Here is a 21,954-nt window from a genome sequence, read left to right on the forward strand (position 1 = left end):
CACATCAGACACTGTTTACGTCATTAGTTGATTTTTAGAATTTAAAAAAATAAAAACCTGCAAAAGCAGAAAAAACAAATCACATACATAACAAAAGATAGAAACATTATAATGTAGTTTATTAAAAAAAATTGTGTATGCATATTCAAATAATAGTGTCATATATAACAAAAGACGTTTTAAAGCGATAAAAAGATCGTATACGCATTGCATTAATATTATGTTTTTTTAAGACACTTGCACAACATCCTTGAAACCAATGCAAATTTCTATTTTAATATTAGAACAAGTTGCATCATGTTTGAAAATACAGTTTACAATTTTCGGACTATTTTTCAATATTTTTGCATATTATCGACGATAAGATTTCGAATCCACTTAACGGTTTATGCAAATGTAAAATACAAACTAATTGAAATTCCAATCGTTCAACATAGGTAAACAAACCCATGGTATATATAACTTCTTTTCTTCATATCTCCACGGGTTTACCCAACCTGTGGGTGATCCCTTGTTTGGGGCGGGACTACGGGGCGTGTCCAGATCTATTGACAAGCGTCGGATTGACATAAATCGATTTCAGGTAACGTTTTAAATCTATATAGAATCTTAAGGTTAAAGGTTACCACGTGGTTATAGTAAAAAGCTTATGTTGACATTCGAATATTCAGGTGCAAATTTTGAATTCAAAGATAAAAGCGATATATATATATCCCGTTATATTACCTGTATATATTTAAACGTCTCGGGGACTATGATAGTGACGGACAAATCATGATGTGTTTCTCGGATTTACTAACGTGACTTGAAGATATTGGAAGAAAAAATGAAGTTTTATTTTAAAGGTAGGGTGTAATTTAATTATCAATTAAAGAACACATTAGTACTATGGATTAGTTAGTTGGGGATCACCGACTTTGATAAAACTCAATTGAGCAAGAACGTTTGACAGGACTTTTTATTACTGAAATATGCTTTTATATTTACATTTTGTCAGACGCCAGTTTGCCAAAAAAATTTGCTTATTGGTTATAAATTAAAAAAATAGCGATCTTAAATTTGAAAGTCAAATGTGAACGATACGCTAAATAAAACCTTAATAATCGTCTAAACGCATTTGTAAATTGAATTTAAATTATCCTGCACAGTAAATTGCATTTGCCATTTAAAACGCTGCGGCGATGCAGGAACAAGACTCGGCTCTCTAAAGCGTTTAAAAGAATACAGTCTTAGGTAGTCTTTATAAAGGTGTTAAATCAGACTACTTTTTATGAACTTCATTAAATAGAAATAAAGATGATAACGAAAAAATAAATAGACCAGCAAATAGATGAAATAGAACGGAATACATAAACTTTATTTAATAAGCAAAGGCAATAAATATATAATAAGAAATAAAAACCGTCCACTGTCTCATATATTTCAGAAAAAATAATAATTACATATATATTAAATAACCAGTCGCACAAGACTTTATAAAGCAATTTGAGTTCAGTTATAGATGAATTCATTTTGTAACTTAATTAATCATTCGCGCATGAATCGCGAAAATCAATACTCGCTATTTATACCGACATTTCTAATTATGTTTTCAATATGATATTTTTTTACAAAAATTACAAACATCAAAGGCCAATGGAAAGTACATCCATGAAGCCAATATTATGAGAACCAAACATTTTATAGACAAACTAATAATGTTGTCATTTCAATCACATATTGAAATTTGAATTTTACCTGTTAACATTTACCTTATCATGCAATAAATTATAGTGCTGAAATCAGCAGATAGAAACGATGTCTTTTGAAAATTTGAAAGTGGTGTCGATGGCCGTTACCTATATATATATACAACTCAGGTAACTGGAGGAGCACTTTAAAATAGCTTTTTGTCAGAATTTATTGATTATTTTGTAGGGTTTAAATCTGTCCGTTCATTGACAAATTACTCTGTCTATGTTGAAAATGAGTTTGGTCTTAATAAAGACAAACATCAATAAAACAGGATTCGACACGATGTTTACACATTAAAATCGCCCATTATAACGGTAACAATCCGGAGCGTGTATCTACTTATATTACAATAAAAACAGATTTTCCAGCACTGTCGTTGTAATATTACTTAAAAATCAACAGGATGGTTTGAAGCTTGCTAGTAATGTACTACCGGCATTTAACTACTTACGTTACAATAAAAACAGGAATTTCAGCACTGGCACTGTAATATTAGGTATACCATTTGATTTTTATTGGGGGGGGGGGAGGGGCTAGGATGAAATTTGAAAAAATAGGCAGGACAGGAGTTTTGAGTAAAAAAAAAGGCAGGATGAGACACTTACAAAAAAAAAAGTCAGGACGACAATTTAGGTAAAAAAAAGTCAGGACCGAACAGAGTGAAAAATAAAAAGGCAGGACAGAGATTACAGCTAAAAAAAATGCAGGACAAAATTTTTCATCCTAGCCCCCCCCCCCCCATAAAAATCAAATGGTAGCTCCCTTAGCGTGATGGTTTTTAAGTTGCTATTAATCGGAGTGTGGGCAGCAAGGGAACTAACTCGTTTTAATGTTACAATTACCATGCAGAAGTACAATAGTTCTAATTGTCGGTTTAAATGTTGCAGTCAGACAATAGATACTATCTATGCACAGGCCATAGCTATATACCCTGAAATATAGAATCTGAAAATGAAAAGGATGATTAATAAAAGATGCACAACTTTTCAAAACGCAATATTCGTGAACTTGCCTGGAAATGAATACCTAAAAAATGTCACCACTATCGTGAGATTGCTTATCAAGTATCGTTCCTAAAGATATATTAATTTAAAGTGAAATATTATTTGTTGATCTCTTGTCCCTAATATAACACATATTGCATGTATAGTACCTACAAGCAGGTTCTAATTCCGGTATAAATATTGACACAGCAACAGGTTCTGATTCCTTTACATGTATTAACACAGTAACAGGTGCTTGTGCCTGTGTAATTAGTTTAAATGGACCTGTATCATGCCATCCAACACATGGATAATTTATGATGAGAACCAGGAACATTAGGATTTCACTTGTGATATAGACACCTTGTCTAATTGTTTTCTATTGCTCTGGTGTCATGCAAGTCTGGGCCCCGCATATGCATAAAGCTACTTGAATTTAAGATTTTTTCCCAACGGATTTTTCTACATGTCCAACGATAAGTTAGGACTATGATTGGATTTCATGTGGTTTTATGCATACGGACCCTGGGCTTCAGTGAAGTTCTGTTAACATTTGTACTCTCAAAATCACGTGCTCTCTCTACTCTCGGTTGTTAACTATAGCGTTTTTCTGTACGCTCATTCTCATACTCATTTGTTTTAACTTTTACCGAGAAGAGGAATTTGAACTACCGTTAAAGCACCATATTTGAATAATCATCCAATCAGTAGATACTACCCGTTGTAATTTCACGTGCTTGTTATAATACAAAGGACCCTAATTTTACTTCCCGCGTATAGTAGTAAAATATACTTTCGTTTCTTGAATTTTCTCTCTCTTTTTTTCTTAATATTTATGAACAGGTGAATAAAATTGCATTGCATAAAAAAATTAAAAATGAAGGACTTATTAAAGAATTTATAGTGACACGCGATGGCTGACTAAAATGATTGAAAAGACATGTTAGCGACACGCGATGATTTTGGTTTTTAAATTCATGTAATATTGTCTCATTGAACTTCTGTATACCTAATGTTAACCCAAAACAATCAGTATGGGTATGTGATTACGTGAATACCTGTCTCCTTTTAAAACCATACAAATAAACAAATACTTCGTTAATAAGGAAAGTGACGCGGTAAAGTTCAATCGGTATACTAAGAAAAGATTGAACGTACTTTTAAATGGATAAAACCCGAAAAAATTGGACGTACTTTTAAATTGATAAAAAATTGACTATTTTATAGCAGACCTTTAAATATTCAATGTTTTTGCAAAATCATTGACAAAAACAAAGATTGTATAGAGATAATTGATTTATACCTGTTATGCAAACACACGTGAAATTTTAAAGTAACAATAAAATTAAAACCATACTCTAATGTTTATCAATAAGATCGAAATTCACATTAATAAGTTATTAGAGTAACTAGTTAGTCAAATAGTCGATATATAGTTTCAGCCTTTCACTTTTCAACCTCCGAAACAGTGTCCGCATTGTCTTTAATCGAATGCAACCGCAGTTTCGGAGCATTTTCATTCAAACTTAACAGAGTTCCATTCTAATTCAAAATGAGTTGTAATGTGAAATAATAGAATACCCTTATTATAGTACACAATGGTATACTATTTGCGGTAACATTATTAAATGAATGGGACACATTATACATTGGTAAATAAAAATCAAATTTATGAATGACCATTTATTTTATACTTAGTCATCAGTTTCAAATAAACTTATCATTGTTTATATATTATTGATGTCAGCACTAGGTGTAAATGGGTGCGATTCATAAGTTTTTTTCACACGCTACGTAACTTTACATTTTTAAACCCATTATTAAAAAACGCGGAATTAAGTCAAGTAACAGTATTTAATACGTGTAAATCGTACGAATAGTTTTATTCTTCTTTCCATTAAAAGAAATTCAAGAAAGCCTATGATTTGATCAAACCGTTAAAGAATGTGTTGGGGAAACATTTTACATGCTTCATTGGGATTCTATTACGTGTCGTTATTTTCCCATGCATCCGCACTCCTCCCCTTGTTATGATTGTGTAAGGTATTACCAAAGAATACAAACATATGAATAACTTCAATGTCAACAAAATTCCTACGTGTATTCTATAATTTTACCGTTATTGAAATATATTTAAAAACAGAAATGTTTATCAATGATTTTCTATTGAAAAGAAGTTTGCAAATAAAATTTTACAAAGAGCTTGCGGTAATAGAATACTGTGAATTAATTCAAATGGATAAAATTCGGATTGCATTTAAATGTACATTAGATAAAAGACTTTAGAAATGGTATGAATAAGAAATTTCAACAGTATCTGAAAAAGCACAATTTTTAAATGTGAAAATACGTTATGAATGTATTTGGAATTTAATGTACTTATAAACATATCCTATGATATCGAATAGAAGTTAGAATGATTGTCTAAGTGATGTATTCTCTTTTTTTTTCAACTGTTGGGCTGCGGTCTCATTCAGGTTACACCCAAATTCGCCTTATTTTCATGACAAGTGCCATGAATTTTTTTCTCCAAAAATGAAGGTCAATTAATTCATTATTTTAGATAAGGGATTTCATTGGTTCACAAAGATGAGAAAAATTCCAGTCGTTTTAAACGACATCTAATTAAAAGTACATAAGCATTTTATCTAACAAAACATTTTAGTATACAACTTGTAAAGTGTATTCAGATGACAGAATAAAAACTCCTGGGAAACGTTATTTGTTAAATATTCTCAGCACTTTTTACATATTTGTTTGTAAAACATCAACATTTACAATAGAATGATGTGCATAACATTGATTACAATGTAACACAATACCCGCCCTCGACACTGATACTCGGTGAACATCACAGTTTCTGTTGTTCTTCGTTGTTGATGCTATTCAGCAGGGAGGTCTATTAGTTCCACTTTATTTAATTAGAACCGTTAAAGGTATCCGACCTCTGACCCCAGAAACGATAAAGAAATACATATCAATGCAGTTTGAAAAGAAATAGATACAATTGTTGCAGTTTATTGCTATATTTTGTGGAGTTTTTGTCCTGGTTTAATGACTTCATGTGATAAAGGACACGCTATTTGACCACTGATAAAAATACCGATTGCTTATCCAAAAATAAATCAACTTTATCAAACATCGAATAATTTATGGAAAAAAAGATTGATTAATCTACATAATCCTGAATCTTATACTATAGTGATGTTATCGGCACGTATATTGTACTAAATGTTGAAGTTTTATAATAATGTCAAAATAAATGTAATACATTGCCTGACGACATGCACACTGTTGTGTAGTGTGTGCAGTCATTAGTGCATACATGAATGCATTGATTAATAGATATCAAAATGTGAAATTATGTTAAAGTACAGTAAACGATTTAAAGTTTTTTTTTGATAATGATAAAATTATAAAAACAAAATTATTGACATATAAAAGAATGTTTTTGCATTGCAATGCCATCCACCTTACGTAATTTTAACAGCACATGTAATAAATTTCGAAAGTACAGTACATTCATCCAAAGGAAGACTAGTTTTTACTGTAACTTTGTCGATTCCACTTTTAGGGGAGTACATGTTCCCATTGGTTCTATTACCCCTACAGCCAGTGCTTTTACAGTGTATACACATGACCATCATACACGTACAGATGATTCCACTATATAGTTTAGGGCCGCTTAGCGGACCTTAAATCGGCCAGCGGCCCCAAAAAAATGTACATGAAAATGAATTCCCAATTCAAGAAAATAAAATAAAAATCGATATTTTCGGAGAAGTTTCTGTCACCGATTAAGGCAACTATAATTTTTCAAAGTTTGTTGTCAAAACGTTTTAAAAATTTCCCAATTAGAATAAAAATTCACAATTTGATGTTCAAGGGACCCATTTGAAAACACCTGGAATCATCCCTGGTACTAGTTATTCTTGAGAAATGGTGGGTTAAGTAAGTGTTGTTAAATTGTAAGGTACTACTGTCGATGCATTAGTCAGACCAGCTAGCTATCTATATAATTTAATTAGGAGATATTTATTTCAAATACATTCTTCAAAGCGGATCGAAAAGAGACGATAAGGCGATTTATTATGTAGAGATGCTAGAATAGATATCTATTCATTTTACATTATTTTAAACCCGATTTTGTCTACTATTGATAGGGAATGTTTATAAATATTGATCAGGAGCTTAATGTATATTAAAAGTTTTGTATGTTCAAAGAATTTAAATCAATTCATTAAATGTTTCTTGCATAATTTATAGACCTATCTGTTCAATGACAAGATTTTAAGTAAGAGAATTTTAATCTGGGGATAAAATCTTGTTAAATCTCGTTAGTACCAATTATCTCGTTCTGAAACAAAAGTAATCAGCCTCTCACCTGTCCAAACATCTAAGTGATTAAGATTTTCCTTCGTACTCATTGTTGCCGTTATAAAGGTGACGGTACATAAAAGAGACATGAAATTCAATAATCTATAAGTTATAGGTATAACGGTGTTCGATAGACCGACACGAGACCGACTCAGGTAAAATCTTAAAACGTTTTGCTGAATCCATTAGTCATGTATAATCCGTGGACAATAACGGTTGTGGAGATGAATTCCATTGGAACGTTATATATAAATTGAAAAAGGGCACCTGTTTAAAATATCTCATTATAATTAAGATATTTAAATGAGACATTACGATGGCATCCGTTTAAAGACATTTTAATGATTTTTTGAGTACAAGGAAAATGAATGCATTCGATTTATTAAAAAGGTAAAGAGCTATTCTATATACATAGTAAATAAATAAATATTTTTTTATCAACTTTCATGATTTTTAAAAGCGATTTTTATAATATAAAACGACATTAATAAGTGTTTTTTTTTTATTGTATTGCAGTTTAAACTGTCGTAGATGAAAAGAAAAGAATGCAGTACGTGGAGAAGAAATCCAACTCCCTACTGGTGTCACTAGATTCACTACCAAAAGATATCTTAGAAAAACTTAAAGACTACAGGTCAATCCAGGAAGAAAGAACAGATGATGCAGAAGTCGAGGATTGTTTTAGAAGTAGATCATGTGACCTGCCGTCTACTCCGAGGTCAAGAGTTTCAAGTTCACCATCAACTCCAAGATCAAAGTTATCGGACGATTTAATTTTCAAATATCCACCCTCGTTTCAGGACTTCAGTGAAAATAATGGACTTAAATCTCCCAGGAAATATCTGGAAAGAGCAGAACATTCACCGTACTCGGACACCGACCATTGTCAGTTGTTTGGAGATAATTCTGATTGGATGATGGCGGAGAGATTGAAACCAAGAACCCCGCCAGTCTCACCGGATACATCTTCAAGATCGTCAACTTGCTCCTTCACGGACAGAGACCGATATCCGGTAAGTAACATATTGATATAAACTATGGCGGTTTAGTATGATGCTAATGCAACAACTATTAAAACAGTCGATGTTTTAACGCTTATCGGCTACTGTAGACATTCAACAATGAGAAAAATCTATATAAAGTGTTCCGTGGGAGAACATTTACGTATGTTTTACACTAAAGTACAAACGGTTCTACGTTTCAATTCTTTTTTATTTGCTTTGGTACAGCAGCTTATATTATCTGTAAAATGTAATTATTTGATATCATTATACAAGGTTCCGATTCTGGCACTATAAATGTTTAACCACGGTATTGGCATAACGATTACTTGGTTAATTAACACTACAAAAGAATTCTGTGGGACTATTATTTCTGTTGATAATGACTATTATCACTTTCACAATTTTGTAACGACAAATCAATGTTCAGTAACTCCAAACAAATGATAATAAATAGCCTAGTTTGAATTCTGTTTGAGGCCTGATAAGAAAAGAAATTACAACTCATTTGAAGAATGTTCTGAACCAAATGAAATTATTGGAAAATATAAAATAATTTCACGTTTTTTGACTAAATTTATGACTCTGCATGACATGTAAGTTCGATATATTTTCCCTGTTGTATATTCACACCTTATTGAGTCTCGCTTGTGGAGCCTCGTTTGTGGAAAGAAAATTGTGAACAGAAGTGATAATTGGCAATGTTAAAAGCCGTAAAGAATTAATCAATAAAGGTGTTTGATAAAGTTCGGTATTGATATTCAATAGGTATTACCAATAAAACATTGTTATGACTCTTTGATTCTTTTCCACTGCAGGTGCTCAATCGGTCTCCGGAATCATGCTTTGTTTGTCCATCGCCGTCACCGAGAATGGAAAGGTATTTACAATCTCCTAGATTAGAAAGAACTTCACAGAAACGGTGCATATCTCCTCGAAATCGATTGGAACATCATGACTTTTTGGAGAAAACACCAGTAAAACAAGTTTCCCAAGACCCTCAGTTACCTGCAAGATCAATGACAGGAAGTTCACATAAAACTGAATCAAATTCGGATCAATTATCTCCGGGTTACTATGCAAGAGAAGTAGTGAATCGATCTTCACCTGTTAGAAGAATACCAGACTTTCCTGCTGACTATGTCGACGAAAGACGAGGAGTTAGAAAACAACTTGTGTTTGAAAGCCATCCCCGAAGACAAGAAGGTAAGCATTGCTGGACGATAATATTTTTATATACATCATTTATTGGTGGTTTGGCTTTGAACGCCACCTTGATACGCACTTGCTTATTAACGTTATGATGAAAGTATTTTTATCAATTGCCTTTCTTTTATCTAAGACTCGTTCAAAATATAATTGTATGAACTAATTCAATTTTTTAACGCACATCTCAAATATATCATGCAGCTAGTGAATACATATCAACTATGTTTAGACATTTTTAATAAACGTGCTTTTATTTCTATTCAGATAAGTATTGTCACAGAGAGCAGTATTCCCCAAGATTACCGTCCACGTCGAATCAACGTTTTGATTATGAGGAAGCAGATCTTTTGTCAGAGCGTCTGAGGGATCCAGAATCTACTGCACTTTTGTCTCAAATCCTCGACCAATTATCGAAACGTAAAAGAAAAACGTCTGAAAGATCAGATTGTGATTATGAGGACAGGTCTGCAAAGAAAAGACGATCAGGTAGGTGTTTTTAAATAGCTAATATTTGAATTATTCAACAAAATCATGAAAGACACACATCGAGAGTAACGTCAGATTCTGTTTGAAGACCGATGGGTTTTCAATTTGCGTATAGCAATCTTTCTATACGTCATATATATGCATAACGTTAAGCAAAATTGTAGTTTAATTAAAAAAAAACTTTTTGTATTCTTATAGTGTATGTATAACAAGTGTATAATGTTAGAACTATGAAAATTCAGATACACGAATAAAAGTATGAATACAAATGTATAATACAATCAGAATAGTCTGATTAATTTTTTTCTAATTTTATTTCAGATCTGAAACGGCAGATGAACATGAATTATTTGAAACAACTTGAAACGGATGTTACTGTTCTCAACAAACAACTTCGTCAATCGGAACTGGAAACCAGACCAGACAATAATTGCTCATGCGCAATCATGGAGAGAAATTTCTTACAAATGGCTGAAAATGCCTACAAAAACATCCGCAGACATGACACATCTGCTGACGGATTTGCACAGTTTCGCAAAGAATTAACCGAAACTAATAAGATACTTAAGGACTCATTAACAGTACTAAACAATATGAAAGAGTTTTGTGAACACCGTTCTGTCGTCGGGTTGACGTAATACATGTTTTTTTTTACATATTTATTTATTGTTGAAATCTATTTATTGTTATACTATTTATTTATTTATAAATCAAACTGCCCCTCACAACAATGAGGAATTCTCTGGGGTTTTATTTAAACGATGTTTTTGTAAGGAAATAAGAATATTATTTATTATTTTATTTAATTGCCACCAGGTGGCAGGCCGAAGAATGTCTCGTGTCAAAAGAGAGTGTAGTATATAAGACAGCTAACTGTGATACATAAAATCTTTTGTTTTTAACATCGCACAGAATTCAGTTGCTATTTTAGTAAAACCAAAAATAATTTTGAAATAACATTTAAAGTGTATTTCATTGATATATTTGAACGAAACAGACGATGCCTTCCGAACAATATATCGAACAGCCGTCCATAAGTCATTTTCACCAGTCACTTTCAGATAGAAAACGATGTATTTTTTATTGTACAAAGTTTTTAAGCTCTAAGAGATCATTATCTGTAACTTTTGTGTTCTTTACTTTATGTGTTCCTTAAATCTGATCTGTACCCGAAGTACAAGTTCGAATTAAGTGATTTCATATTAAGTAAAATATCTATGGACCATGCAATTACAAGCAGCTAAAAATTTTATATCATCAGGTTAAAAGTTAATGTTATTCAGATAATGATCTTTCATCGCTTTGTTAAACTGTCTGTAAGTGACTCTAGTGATATATCTCAATATATTATTGTTATTTTTTAAATATTTATTTGAAAGTGTTCTTTATACAATGTGTTCAGATACAAAGGTTCTGAAGAGAACTTTACTAGCCATAGAATGTTTATGAACATAAAAGTTTACAGTTTGACCAAATTAACTGTCCAAATGCATTGTAAATTATTTTCGAAGATTCCCTTCATTAGTTCGGTTGCTTTATTTAATTTCCTTTATCAGCTATATTTCAAAATCTTATAAAAATTGTTCAACTCCTAATTTCATTCCATTAGCAAATCAAAAACCAATGTTCCTGTTTCATCTCATGTATAATTCAATTTTGACAATTTGACTTTGGTACAAAGACTGCAAATTATAAACATTCTATGGCTTGACAATTATATGTGTTCAAACATTGTTTTATTTATAATGATAAACAACCGTCCTTGTTTACAATTTCATTCATTATACATCAACAGAGTTTAACTCGAAATTTGAACGAACAAAAAATCCATGTTATTTATTTTCACGAGTTTAACTCAAAATAAAGTGGAAAACGTGTTACCATGAAAACATGTTAATTAGTATATATCTGTATTTAGGTTAGTATGTCACATGATCATTTTCATCTCATAGTTACTTCATGATGGATAAACGTTTAGATAACACTCCATTGTTAGAATGTGTGGAAGAGCACTAACATTTCTTACTTAATTGTTCATTACATTCACTATTTATAACGTTAGAGAACTCTGTGTATTTTACTTCTTTGCTGTGAGCTTGTTGTGGTTTGGTGTGATTTGATACAATAGGCAAAGTAAAACGTCCTTGATTTTTTTCACCATTAGTATATTTAATTAGAGATATACAGGTAGACACTGTCTTAAAGCATTGTTAGCTCTTTTAATTCTAAAAATAGTTATGTTTGTCAGTTAATGTTGATTCAGGGAAAAAATTAAAAACGCATCAACTATTTTACAGTTATGACATTTTGACTTATCAAAATTCATGTTTTAACATGGCGACATATTAAATTCAAGTTTGATGATAACATATTAAATTATAGTTTTCACATGACGTCATATTAAATGTTAGCTTCAACAAGCTGCCATTTTTAATTCAAGTTTGAAAATGAAATTGGGAACAAATTAAATTGCAGTACGATAGGGTGATATTAAATTCAAGTTTTTACAAGGCGACATATGACATATTAGCTTTGACATGGTGACATGTGACATATTAGCTTTGACATGGCGACATATGATATATTGTCCTGACATGGTGAGATATTAAGGTTATTTTACTTTACCGGTATTGTATTGTGTTGTGTGATGATATTGACAAACAGTGATACTTGATAGAGTTTATTTAATTATTTATAGATTAATTTATACTTATTTATTAATTCCCACTTTTACATTAGAATAGAACACTATTTCTTACACTATCGTGGCAGATAAGACAACATCAAAACTGCACTTCCGGTTCATTCAGTAAAAGCCTTACTCTACTTCCGGTTCTTTTATCTGCTCCTTTTCTTTTTTTTGATAAATTACAATTTTTTTTGAATTTTAACATCGAAGTTGTTTAATGTACTTTAATTTTACCTCTAGATATCTTTAGGTTGTTTTTGTACTTGGGGTGATCTTAGAAATTAAAATATATTTATTCTTTATGAAATCTTTCAAAATTATTTACTGTTACCCCATATTCAATTTTGGATACATTTTTTTCTTTAGTTTTATTCCATCGTTTTTCTTTAGTTGCAATACGATACTATATTGTATATGTTATTGCTATGGTAACATACCGATACGATATTTGTGCATGTTAAATGTTGTCTTTTTTGTCAGTAACTTTCTGCGTATATATTTATTTAACAATTATATAGTATTGTAACATTGTATGATCTGATGTCAGATCTTTTCCCTTATCAATCCGTCCATGATTTCTAGGGATTTAGAATTATTTGTGTAAAAGTTGTGATGTAAATTATTTTTGAGAAAATATATTTTTGAATAAAATGATAGAAAACCCTTAATATTTGTTTATTACCTAGCAACAAATATAGGAAACAGTAGTATACCGCTGTTAAACAGTCATAAATCGTTTAAGAGAAAACAAATCCTAGTTACAAACTAAAACCGCGGGAAAAGCATCAACTATATATAATAGGAAAGCAACGGAACAACAGAAACACTAAATTGCAACAAAAACAAACACCAACATACATAAAACAGACTTTTTGATTACAAATGCCATATTCCTGACTTGGTACAGACCATTTTGAGGGGAAACAAACAGTGGTGGGTTGAACTAGTTTTTATGGCTAGCCAAACCTCCCGCTTATATGACAATGTTAAAAACGTAGCGCTAAAATGATAACACTGCGTGACAGGATTACAGCACAGACAAACACAAGAACAGTCAGCACAGAGAAATGCATAAAAACTAAATAATATAAGTACATGTTATCTGGTTGTGGATAAATAGATAAAGAAAAATATCAGCCCGCGAGCCAGAATATGAAGCTTTATATTGAATGAGCGAACGAGCCATTTAGCTTCATTCTCTGTCGAGCGGGCTGATTTTTTTTCAATATCTATACAATCCACATTCAGATTACATTTTTATCATCTTTCAAAACAGTGTTTTTTTATCAAAATTTCCTTTTTTAATACTTTCTCGGGAATTGTTATTACTGGAGTGTGTCTGTTATTACTAGGCAACACACGTCATCGACATATTAAACCACGAAACACCTTCCGGCCAACATACGCAGGGTAAAATATTCCCATTAACTACACGAAGAAAAATGTTTTTGTACATGATAATGCATATATGATTATATAATATTTGAAGATGATAAAAAAGAAAAAGAAACAAGGCTGAATGAAAGATTGAAAGATCGAAGTATGTATGTCATATCACCAGAAGAAGAAAATGTCTAATCGCTGACTGCTGAACAACTTTTAAGCATACGCTTCACAAAAAGAATACAGAAATATCGCATCAAAATGTTGTTTGTATCAAGTCTGAGAGTACATACATATTTAGTAGTTGTAACTGCCACCCCCGCATTGTTGACATTTGTATCGATATATTGATCTCAATACAGGTCAGATCAATAGTTCAAATCAGGTCAAATAGTTCAGTTCTGAAAAAAAAGTAGTCCCAGTAGAACTTATCAAGACTGCCGTCGACACCGTTTTATCAACATCTCGTTTCAGAATGTAAATTAATTTTAGAATGGTCAATCGTAAATTAAGTACTGCAAGTGTAATATTTTTTTATTAAAACAATTTATTTGGTGACTTATCACCATTACAATACAAGGCAAAATGTTGGGATAATTTGTTGATAAGGTCCTGCTCACTTGATAATGTCTCCTCACTTGCACGCGCTAACTGGATACGAGTTTTATGGATATGTTGAGGAAGCTGATATGGCGGTAGGGAAGGATGATAATAGTACATTTTCGCATTTAAAAAGCGAATTAACAACGGACATCTCCTATAAACGGAACACCACAAATCAGAAACCGACACAGATGTGTGTAAGGCCAGATATAGGAACTTTTGATGTAAACTTGAACAAAAGTAAATAAATCATGAAAAGTAAGTCAAACTGACCTGCTCACAAGAACAAAAAAAATGTTTTATTACACGTGATAGATCTACAGAAACCTTAATCTTATTACGTCGTTTTCGAGATGTTGGACCTCTTCTGTCGTAAGACTAGAAACTGTATGTCGATCAGGTGACAACGTCAAAATACACTACATTTACGAAATACTGTCACATATTGCCTACACCATAGATGATACTAGCAGGGCAGACAATATCACTATCCCATTATTGTTGTCTCGTTTATGACTTATTACCAGGCTTTGCAAGTGTCACTAGTGTAAACATTCTATAGTCAAACAAAAACAAAACCACAAGGTTCCTGACTTAGGACAGGTGCAAACAAATGCAACGGGTTCAAACGTTTAAACAGTTACCAACCTTCTCCCTTATCCAATGTATGCTTCTGTTCGAAACACTCAGTGCCATATTAAGAAAGCTTGAATTTGTAAATGTTTTGTCATAGTGGTTTGTTTTAAACTTTATTTATCAATGTCGCTGTCTGTTTTTGTTTGGGGATCCGGGGGAACCGATCAATGCTTTTGAATGGGTTGAGACCGCCTTTTAAAATTGACTGGATCCACTTAGTATCTTTTCTATCTTTTTCTTCAAAAATGGAGTTGTTTTCTCCTAGTAAGATATCAGCTAACAAACCAATCTACTTAAAACGAAGTATATTTTAAAAATAATAAACTTCAAAGGCGAATAATCAAGACACGTGCGACAGGCATCACAATGAAAATTCCTGTAGCGAATTATTGAACCATAATCAACACATTATTATAAATCATATCCTACTTTTAACCTTACTTAACCAGCTCTTCAAAACATTTTCTTCGTCGTAATTAATCTTTTCAATAGTAAGTATATTGCGTCAGGAGTTGTAATTGTTTATATATATTACAAATACCTTTAAATTGTTATTGACAGTTGTATGTGGCAGTCGTTGTAATTGTTTACAAACCTTTTAATCGCTTTTGACGATTGCGTGTGTTAGAACTTTTAATTGTTTATGAATGTTTTAATCACAATGACAGTTGTATGGTATACTTGTAATTCTTTGTATGCTTGAACTTAAATTCTTAAGATATACACCAATATCTTTTTTTGAAATACTAAAGCTTTTCTACCTCAGGCATAGATAACCATAGCTGTATTTGGCAACACTTTTAGGAATTTTGGATCTCAATGCTCTTCAACTTCGTACTTTATTTGGCCCTTTTTTTTAAAAAACTTTTTTGGATTCGAGCGTCACTGATGAGTCTTTTGTAGACGAAACGCGCGTCTGGCGTATATATAAAATTTAGTCCTGGTATCTATGATGAGTTTATTATCAACTACTCATAGTTAAAATATTTGAAGGAAATCTTTTCCTGTATGACTGGTTCATGCAACATTGGTATTAAAACGAAGCCAAAATATTGTTGACAAATTGTCGTGGTTTAGTTTAACAGCCTGCAAATAGAAACAAGACATAAATTAAGAGAGAGCAACAGAGAAACACAGAAACAGAGAGAAAGGATTAAAAAGAACTATATTTACATTCAAAATAAATGTAATGATCAGATAAAAATTAAAATTGACAAATCTTTTTAACAGTTCATACCTTATTGGTATTGAAAACAAAACAATATTCTAAATCATTTTCGACATTTTTCAAATGCAATCAAATCATTCATCAATCAATAGAAAAGAAAATGACTAACGAGAAAAATCTTCAAAAATTGCATTGCTAACCACTGGGTATATAACGTATGTTTGCTTATTAATCATAATTATATAAAATAAAATATCTGAAATAACACCTACAACTATTACAGTCTCAGCAACAGCGTTATGCAGGGTAATCCACTAATCCCTCTTCTATTAAAACTACCATCTGTGATTACAGGTATTTCTCACTTTATTGGAAACTTATTAATAATATTGAAGGGTGTATTAGGTTGTATTAGTCATACTTAACTTGACTTTATTGTTGACCATTTGTCTATTTGCAGTATAGAGGCTTATTAAAAAGTCCGAGGATTTAACAACAAATCCGATATAAATAATCATATTGTCAGCCTTATCTTTAGTGATTAATGTTTCTGTAAAGACAGATAATCGGGGAATATGTCATTAGTATTTTTTTCGCAGGTGCAAGTTCTATTTAATTTAATATTTAAGAATTGAAAGCTTCTTTTGTAAATGATTTTCGATTTCAAGTGTTAACCAAAGCGCTATTAGTGTTCTATGCTTCATACACAAATCTAAGATCCTGGTATATTTGGTGATTTATACAACCACTGGGTTGATGCCATGTTGGTGGCGTTTCATCATCCGAGGTTTGGCATGCCACAAAACCAGGTTCAACCCACCATTTTTCCATAAAATGCCCTGTACCAAGTCAAGAAAATCGCCATCGTTACATTATAGTTCGTTTCTGTGTGTGTTACGTTTCTGTGTTGTGTCTCTGTTGTGTCGTAGTTCTCTTATATTTGATACGTTTCCCTCAGTTTTAGTTTGTAACCCGGATTTGGTTTTTTTCTCTATCGATTTATGAACTTTGAACAACGGTATACTAATGTTGCCTTTATTTAGCCCAATATTGTAGTCAGCATCTTTTTGTTTTGTTGAAAGGGAATACAAATGATACATGTGATTTGTTCATGATTATTTTCTGTAAATTGACTCTTGATTTTAAGTGTTGAATAATTTGAAACACTTGAGGGAGGAGGGATTATACATCCTCACAAAGATTGCTACATCACATTAGGCACAACTTTTCAGAATTTTTAGTTTTAAATGCTCTTCTACTTCGTTTTTGATTACGCTTTCCAACTGATTGGCTTCAAGTGTCAATTAAAAGTGTTCTAATGTTCAGTGGTTGTCGTTTGTTGATGTGGTTCTCAAGTATTTTTCGTTATTTATATAGATTAGACCGTTTGTTTTCCCGTTTGAATTGTTTTACATTAGTCATATTTTGGGGTCCTTTGTAGCTTACTGTTTGTTATGAGCCAAGGATCCCTGTAGAATACCGTACTTTGACCTATAATGGTCTACTTTTACAAATTGTGACTTGGATGGAGAATTGTCTCATTGGCACTCATACCACATCTTCTTATATATATCATATACTATAGACGAAACTTGTTTCTGGCGTAACAAATAATAAGCCAGTCATCTTCGATCAGTTTTTTTTCGACATCAATTTAGATAATTTTCAAACGGAATAGTTGGATATTGTTAAAAGTATAAAATTTTATCAAGAAAAATCATGGGATCAAAATACTCAAATAGATACACACATAAATAGTTTTTCTAGAAATAACTTATCTATAAAATATTTGATAAGCAATGCATTCTTCTAACGGGGTAAACATTTGGTATTTACTATATCACGTATATAGTCTTTAAATACATTTTTTGAACAATAAGAAATGTATTCACCTGTAAAAACATTGCAAAACTGTTTGTATGGCTTTATGTAATTACGTATATAAATAGAAACTTGCCTCGAACATCACTTACAAGACGTTTATTATCGAAATGCACATCTTCTGCCAAAAAATTGGTACTGATACTTCCTTCCTAGTATGTAAGATATCGAGGCCGATGTATATTTAACAGTAACGACGGACATGATCTTGAACAAAAAGGCCATCCGTATATTTTGACGAGATGAGCCTCATTCTTAGTACACACATGGAAGTATTATATTTTCATTTTACTTCCATACGATACAAATGAGTTTTCCCTGTAACCAAGAAACAGCCACCATAAAAAAGTAATATTAAAACTAATACAGAAACCACAATTTTTATGATGACCATAGAGATTCGATTCTAATCACCAGATTTCCTTATTAAATTCCAGCCATCTCACAAATCATTGATGATACCCTTGTGACAAAAGTCCCGGATATATCAACAAATATAACGGTACTAATACACCTATCTTTTCTTTGTTGTTACCGCCTTTGATGCTCCATAACTCAGACTATGGACGATTAACAGGTAAATATAAACCTGTCTGTAAATCTAACATGTAAACACAATATATCTGTATATTAGGGAATAAAAGCACAATGAAAAAGACTCTATCTATATCTATCCATGCGATCTAACATGTAAACAGAATATATCTGTATATTAAAGAATAAAAGCACAATGAAAAAGACTCTATCTATATCTATCCATGCGATCTAACATGTAAACACAATATATCTGTATATTAAAGAATAAAAGCAAAATAAGAAAGCCCTATATCTATCCTTAGGATCCGACATTGTATTGTGGCAGTGGCGGATCCAGCCATTTTAAAAAGGGGGGTTCCTAACCTTGGACAAAGGAGGGGGGGGGGGTTCCAACTATATGTTCCCATTCAAATGCATTGATCGGCCAAAAAAAGGGGGGTTCCAACCCCCGGAACTCCCCCCCCTTTTGGATCCGCCACTGTGTGTGGTGTACGTTAAGGGGGAAATGATGCACATCAATGCAAAGGAAAAACCAACCCAAATGACCTATGAAAACGGCAACACACAGTGATGCTAGACGGGACTGGTGTCTATAATATATTTAATTAAATTGAGAATGGAAATAGGGAATGTGTCAAAGCGACAACAACCCGCCCATAGAGCAGACAACAGAAGAAGGTTGTTTATCCCCTTGGAAAGAGTTTTAACGAAAAATAAGCGAATCTACCAAAAACAATGTAAACCATAAAGCCATGTCAAAAGACAACTATTCACCTTGGGTGAGGTGCATTGCAACCTTACAGGATTCTATTCAGTTTTTTATATCTCAAACCTTATTTTCTTTAATCGAAAACTGTAGATGATTTAGACGTACATAGATGTTCGAACAATGTTTTTTCCCCAGCAAATTCCTTTTCCATCCTTTTGGTGCTTCTTGTTCATAGAAGACATTAAAAAAGGCAACAGATCACGATGACGATAGACAGGACTGGTACACTATTCAACGCTAATAATCGACTCGTCCTAAGATTTTTAAAGTTATGAAGAAAAAAATAAATAGAAACGATGAAAGCATATGCAATCAACGCCATACTCTCAGAAGAATGTAAAATATTTCTTGAGATTACGTCATGATACCAACGCCAAACTTTCAAAAATATGGAAACCAATTAGCTATGACAAAAGACAGCTATTAACGAAGCTCCTTGTGTGGGGCGCTTAGCAACCTGACAGGATTTCATTCAGTTTTTATATATCAAACCTCCATCTTTTTAATCACGAACAGTAGCTGAATAAAGCGTACATAAAACCTCAAACAATGTTTTTTTTCTCTAATTTTCTGTCATTCAGCCTATTCTATTACCGTCTTTTTAATGCTTCTTGTTTGATTCCTAAATTCATGTTTCTAACAATTCAGGCTCTAATACTTGTGAATCTGTTCACTTTGATCAAATCGCGTAGTAAATCTACTACACGTTCGGTACGATATACCTTGTTTGTAGAGGATTAAATCTTAATCAATATAAATCCCTGTTACGTTCCGATAGGGGTTCAATCACATAACAATCTTACTCATTCGGACTGATAAAGGTCCAAATATAAATACCTTCTACACAATTGAACTGATAAAAAGATATACTATAGCAATTAGACAATCTTAAAATTCTTCTTAAATCGCTTTCTTATAGATAAACCAAAGTATTATACCGAGAACTACTCATCAAAAATAAGCTGTCAAATATTTTTATTTTACATCTGTAATTACAAGAGGTGTATATATAATTACAATGGAAAACAGAAATATTATCATCTTTCAGGTAGTAGTTAAGTACGTTTGTGTTGTAGATATTAATATCGGTATGAAATCAGATCTTTTGCGAAGAGATAGAAATATCAAACTTGTCAAAACGAGACTTTCATTTACAAAGACATCACTTGTCAAATGGGACTTTATGACATTGTCATACATGTAATACAGTGTCGATTCCCGGATGTCATTTGTTTTCTCTTGGATCTTCTGACATTGAGACTGTAACACAACCTATATATATTAAAGAAAGAAAAAAAAAAAAAACACGTTTCTTGTTTTTTTATATACAGCAGTTTTTTTGTTAGACCGTCGGTTTCCCCGGTTGAATTGTTTCACGCTAGTAATTTTTGGGGCTCTTTATACTAGTAGCTTGTTGTTCGGTATGAACCAAGGGTCCGTGTTAAAGACCGTACTTGACCTATAATGGTTTACTTTTATTAGTTGTGGCTTAAATGGAGAGTTGTCTCATTGGCAATTTTTTTTCGCATAAATTTCGTATAATCTTCAATTTTTTTTCAATCGGTTAGTGTTGGGAAAATAGGGCAGGTAATTAAAGTTCGTGTTTTGAAGCCGAAGTTTGACGATTGGCACCTGTTTAACAACAACAAACAACAAAAATTCATGGATATTGAGCACGACTTTTAACATGTACAATCAGATAAAAGTTTATTTTAAGGACATCCATGCGTATTGCGATCACCGGATTTTTACGAGATGGGTCACACTGAGGTCACTTTGCATACGGAAAATATGTCGGGAAATTGCTTCCTGGAAGCAAGCAATTAAAATAAAGTAAACTTCTTCTTAATATGAACAAATTAAAGAATTTTCTTCAGAAAAAAGTATATGAACAAAAGTTTAATAATGAAAACTATCCATTGAGTTATAAAAAAAACATATGCATTATTTTTTTCTGAGGTTTCTTATTACTTTAATTGTACTTTATTAAACACAAATTAACGATATCATGTAATTTTACTTCGATGACTCGTTCTCATTTTCAAAAAAATGACTAAGAATATTGAAATTTGCTAAATAAAAATGTTACAATCTTTCAGAACTATACATTGCAAAACAAGATGCAGGTCCATTTCAAATATCGTTTTTTTTTGATAATTTTATTTCCTTCAGTCAAAATCTGTCAGGTTGATAAGGTGACTATATCAACGACAATGCTTAAAGTTTCAAATTAATGTTAGACGTATGCTTCGTCAGTCCATAATAAATACGACTATTTTGTCCAACAAATTGAGAGTACGTCCCTATACACCGAATATAATAAATCTCTTTTCTTACAATGTCTTTATGTGTACTTATCAAATAAATAAAGTTTAATTGATTTTTCATGAAAATAATTACATCCATTTATAATGGAAACAGTGACACAGATATATTTATTGAATAAAACTTGTCGGCAAAAATATAGTAAAATTTAATAAGTAAAGTGAAAACTGAAT

At 31.9% G+C, this 21,954-nt stretch overlaps 1 protein-coding gene across 3 annotated transcripts; it reads left to right on the plus strand.

Moving 5' to 3' along the window:
• Positions 1–558: 558 nt before the first annotated feature.
• Positions 559–13,147, plus strand: LOC143052904 (uncharacterized). Of its 3 annotated transcripts, none has more exons than XM_076226064.1 (5): positions 559–583; positions 7,611–8,107; positions 8,914–9,301; positions 9,569–9,790; positions 10,112–13,147. In XM_076226064.1, the coding sequence occupies exons 2-5, from the start codon at positions 7,640–7,642 to the stop codon at positions 10,426–10,428; spliced, it is 1,395 nt and encodes a 464-aa protein (XP_076082179.1). In that variant the 5' UTR covers positions 559–583; positions 7,611–7,639; the 3' UTR covers positions 10,429–13,147. The 3 variants fall into 3 exon arrangements, with proteins under 3 accessions (XP_076082179.1, XP_076082177.1, XP_076082178.1); XM_076226062.1 differs by lacking the exon at positions 559–583 and adding an exon at positions 646–845; XM_076226063.1 differs by lacking the exon at positions 559–583 and adding an exon at positions 7,310–7,484.
• Positions 13,148–21,954: the final 8,807 nt, after the last annotated feature.

Source organism: Mytilus galloprovincialis, chromosome 11 (assembly GCF_965363235.1).
Source record: "Mytilus galloprovincialis chromosome 11, xbMytGall1.hap1.1, whole genome shotgun sequence".
Lineage (NCBI taxonomy): Eukaryota > Metazoa > Mollusca > Bivalvia > Mytilida > Mytilidae > Mytilus > Mytilus galloprovincialis.

Excerpts from the sequence above, each read along its gene's own strand:
- LOC143052904 (XM_076226064.1), top strand. The coding sequence starts at position 7,640 with ATGCAGTACGTGGAGAAGAAATCCAACTCCCTACTGGTGTCACTAGAT. Across the intron at positions 9,302-9,568 it reads CCATCCCCGAAGACAAGAAG|ATAAGTATTGTCACAGAGAG; the intron begins GTAAGCATTGCT and ends ATTTCTATTCAG. Across the intron at positions 9,791-10,111 it reads TGCAAAGAAAAGACGATCAG|ATCTGAAACGGCAGATGAAC; the intron begins GTAGGTGTTTTT and ends ATTTTATTTCAG.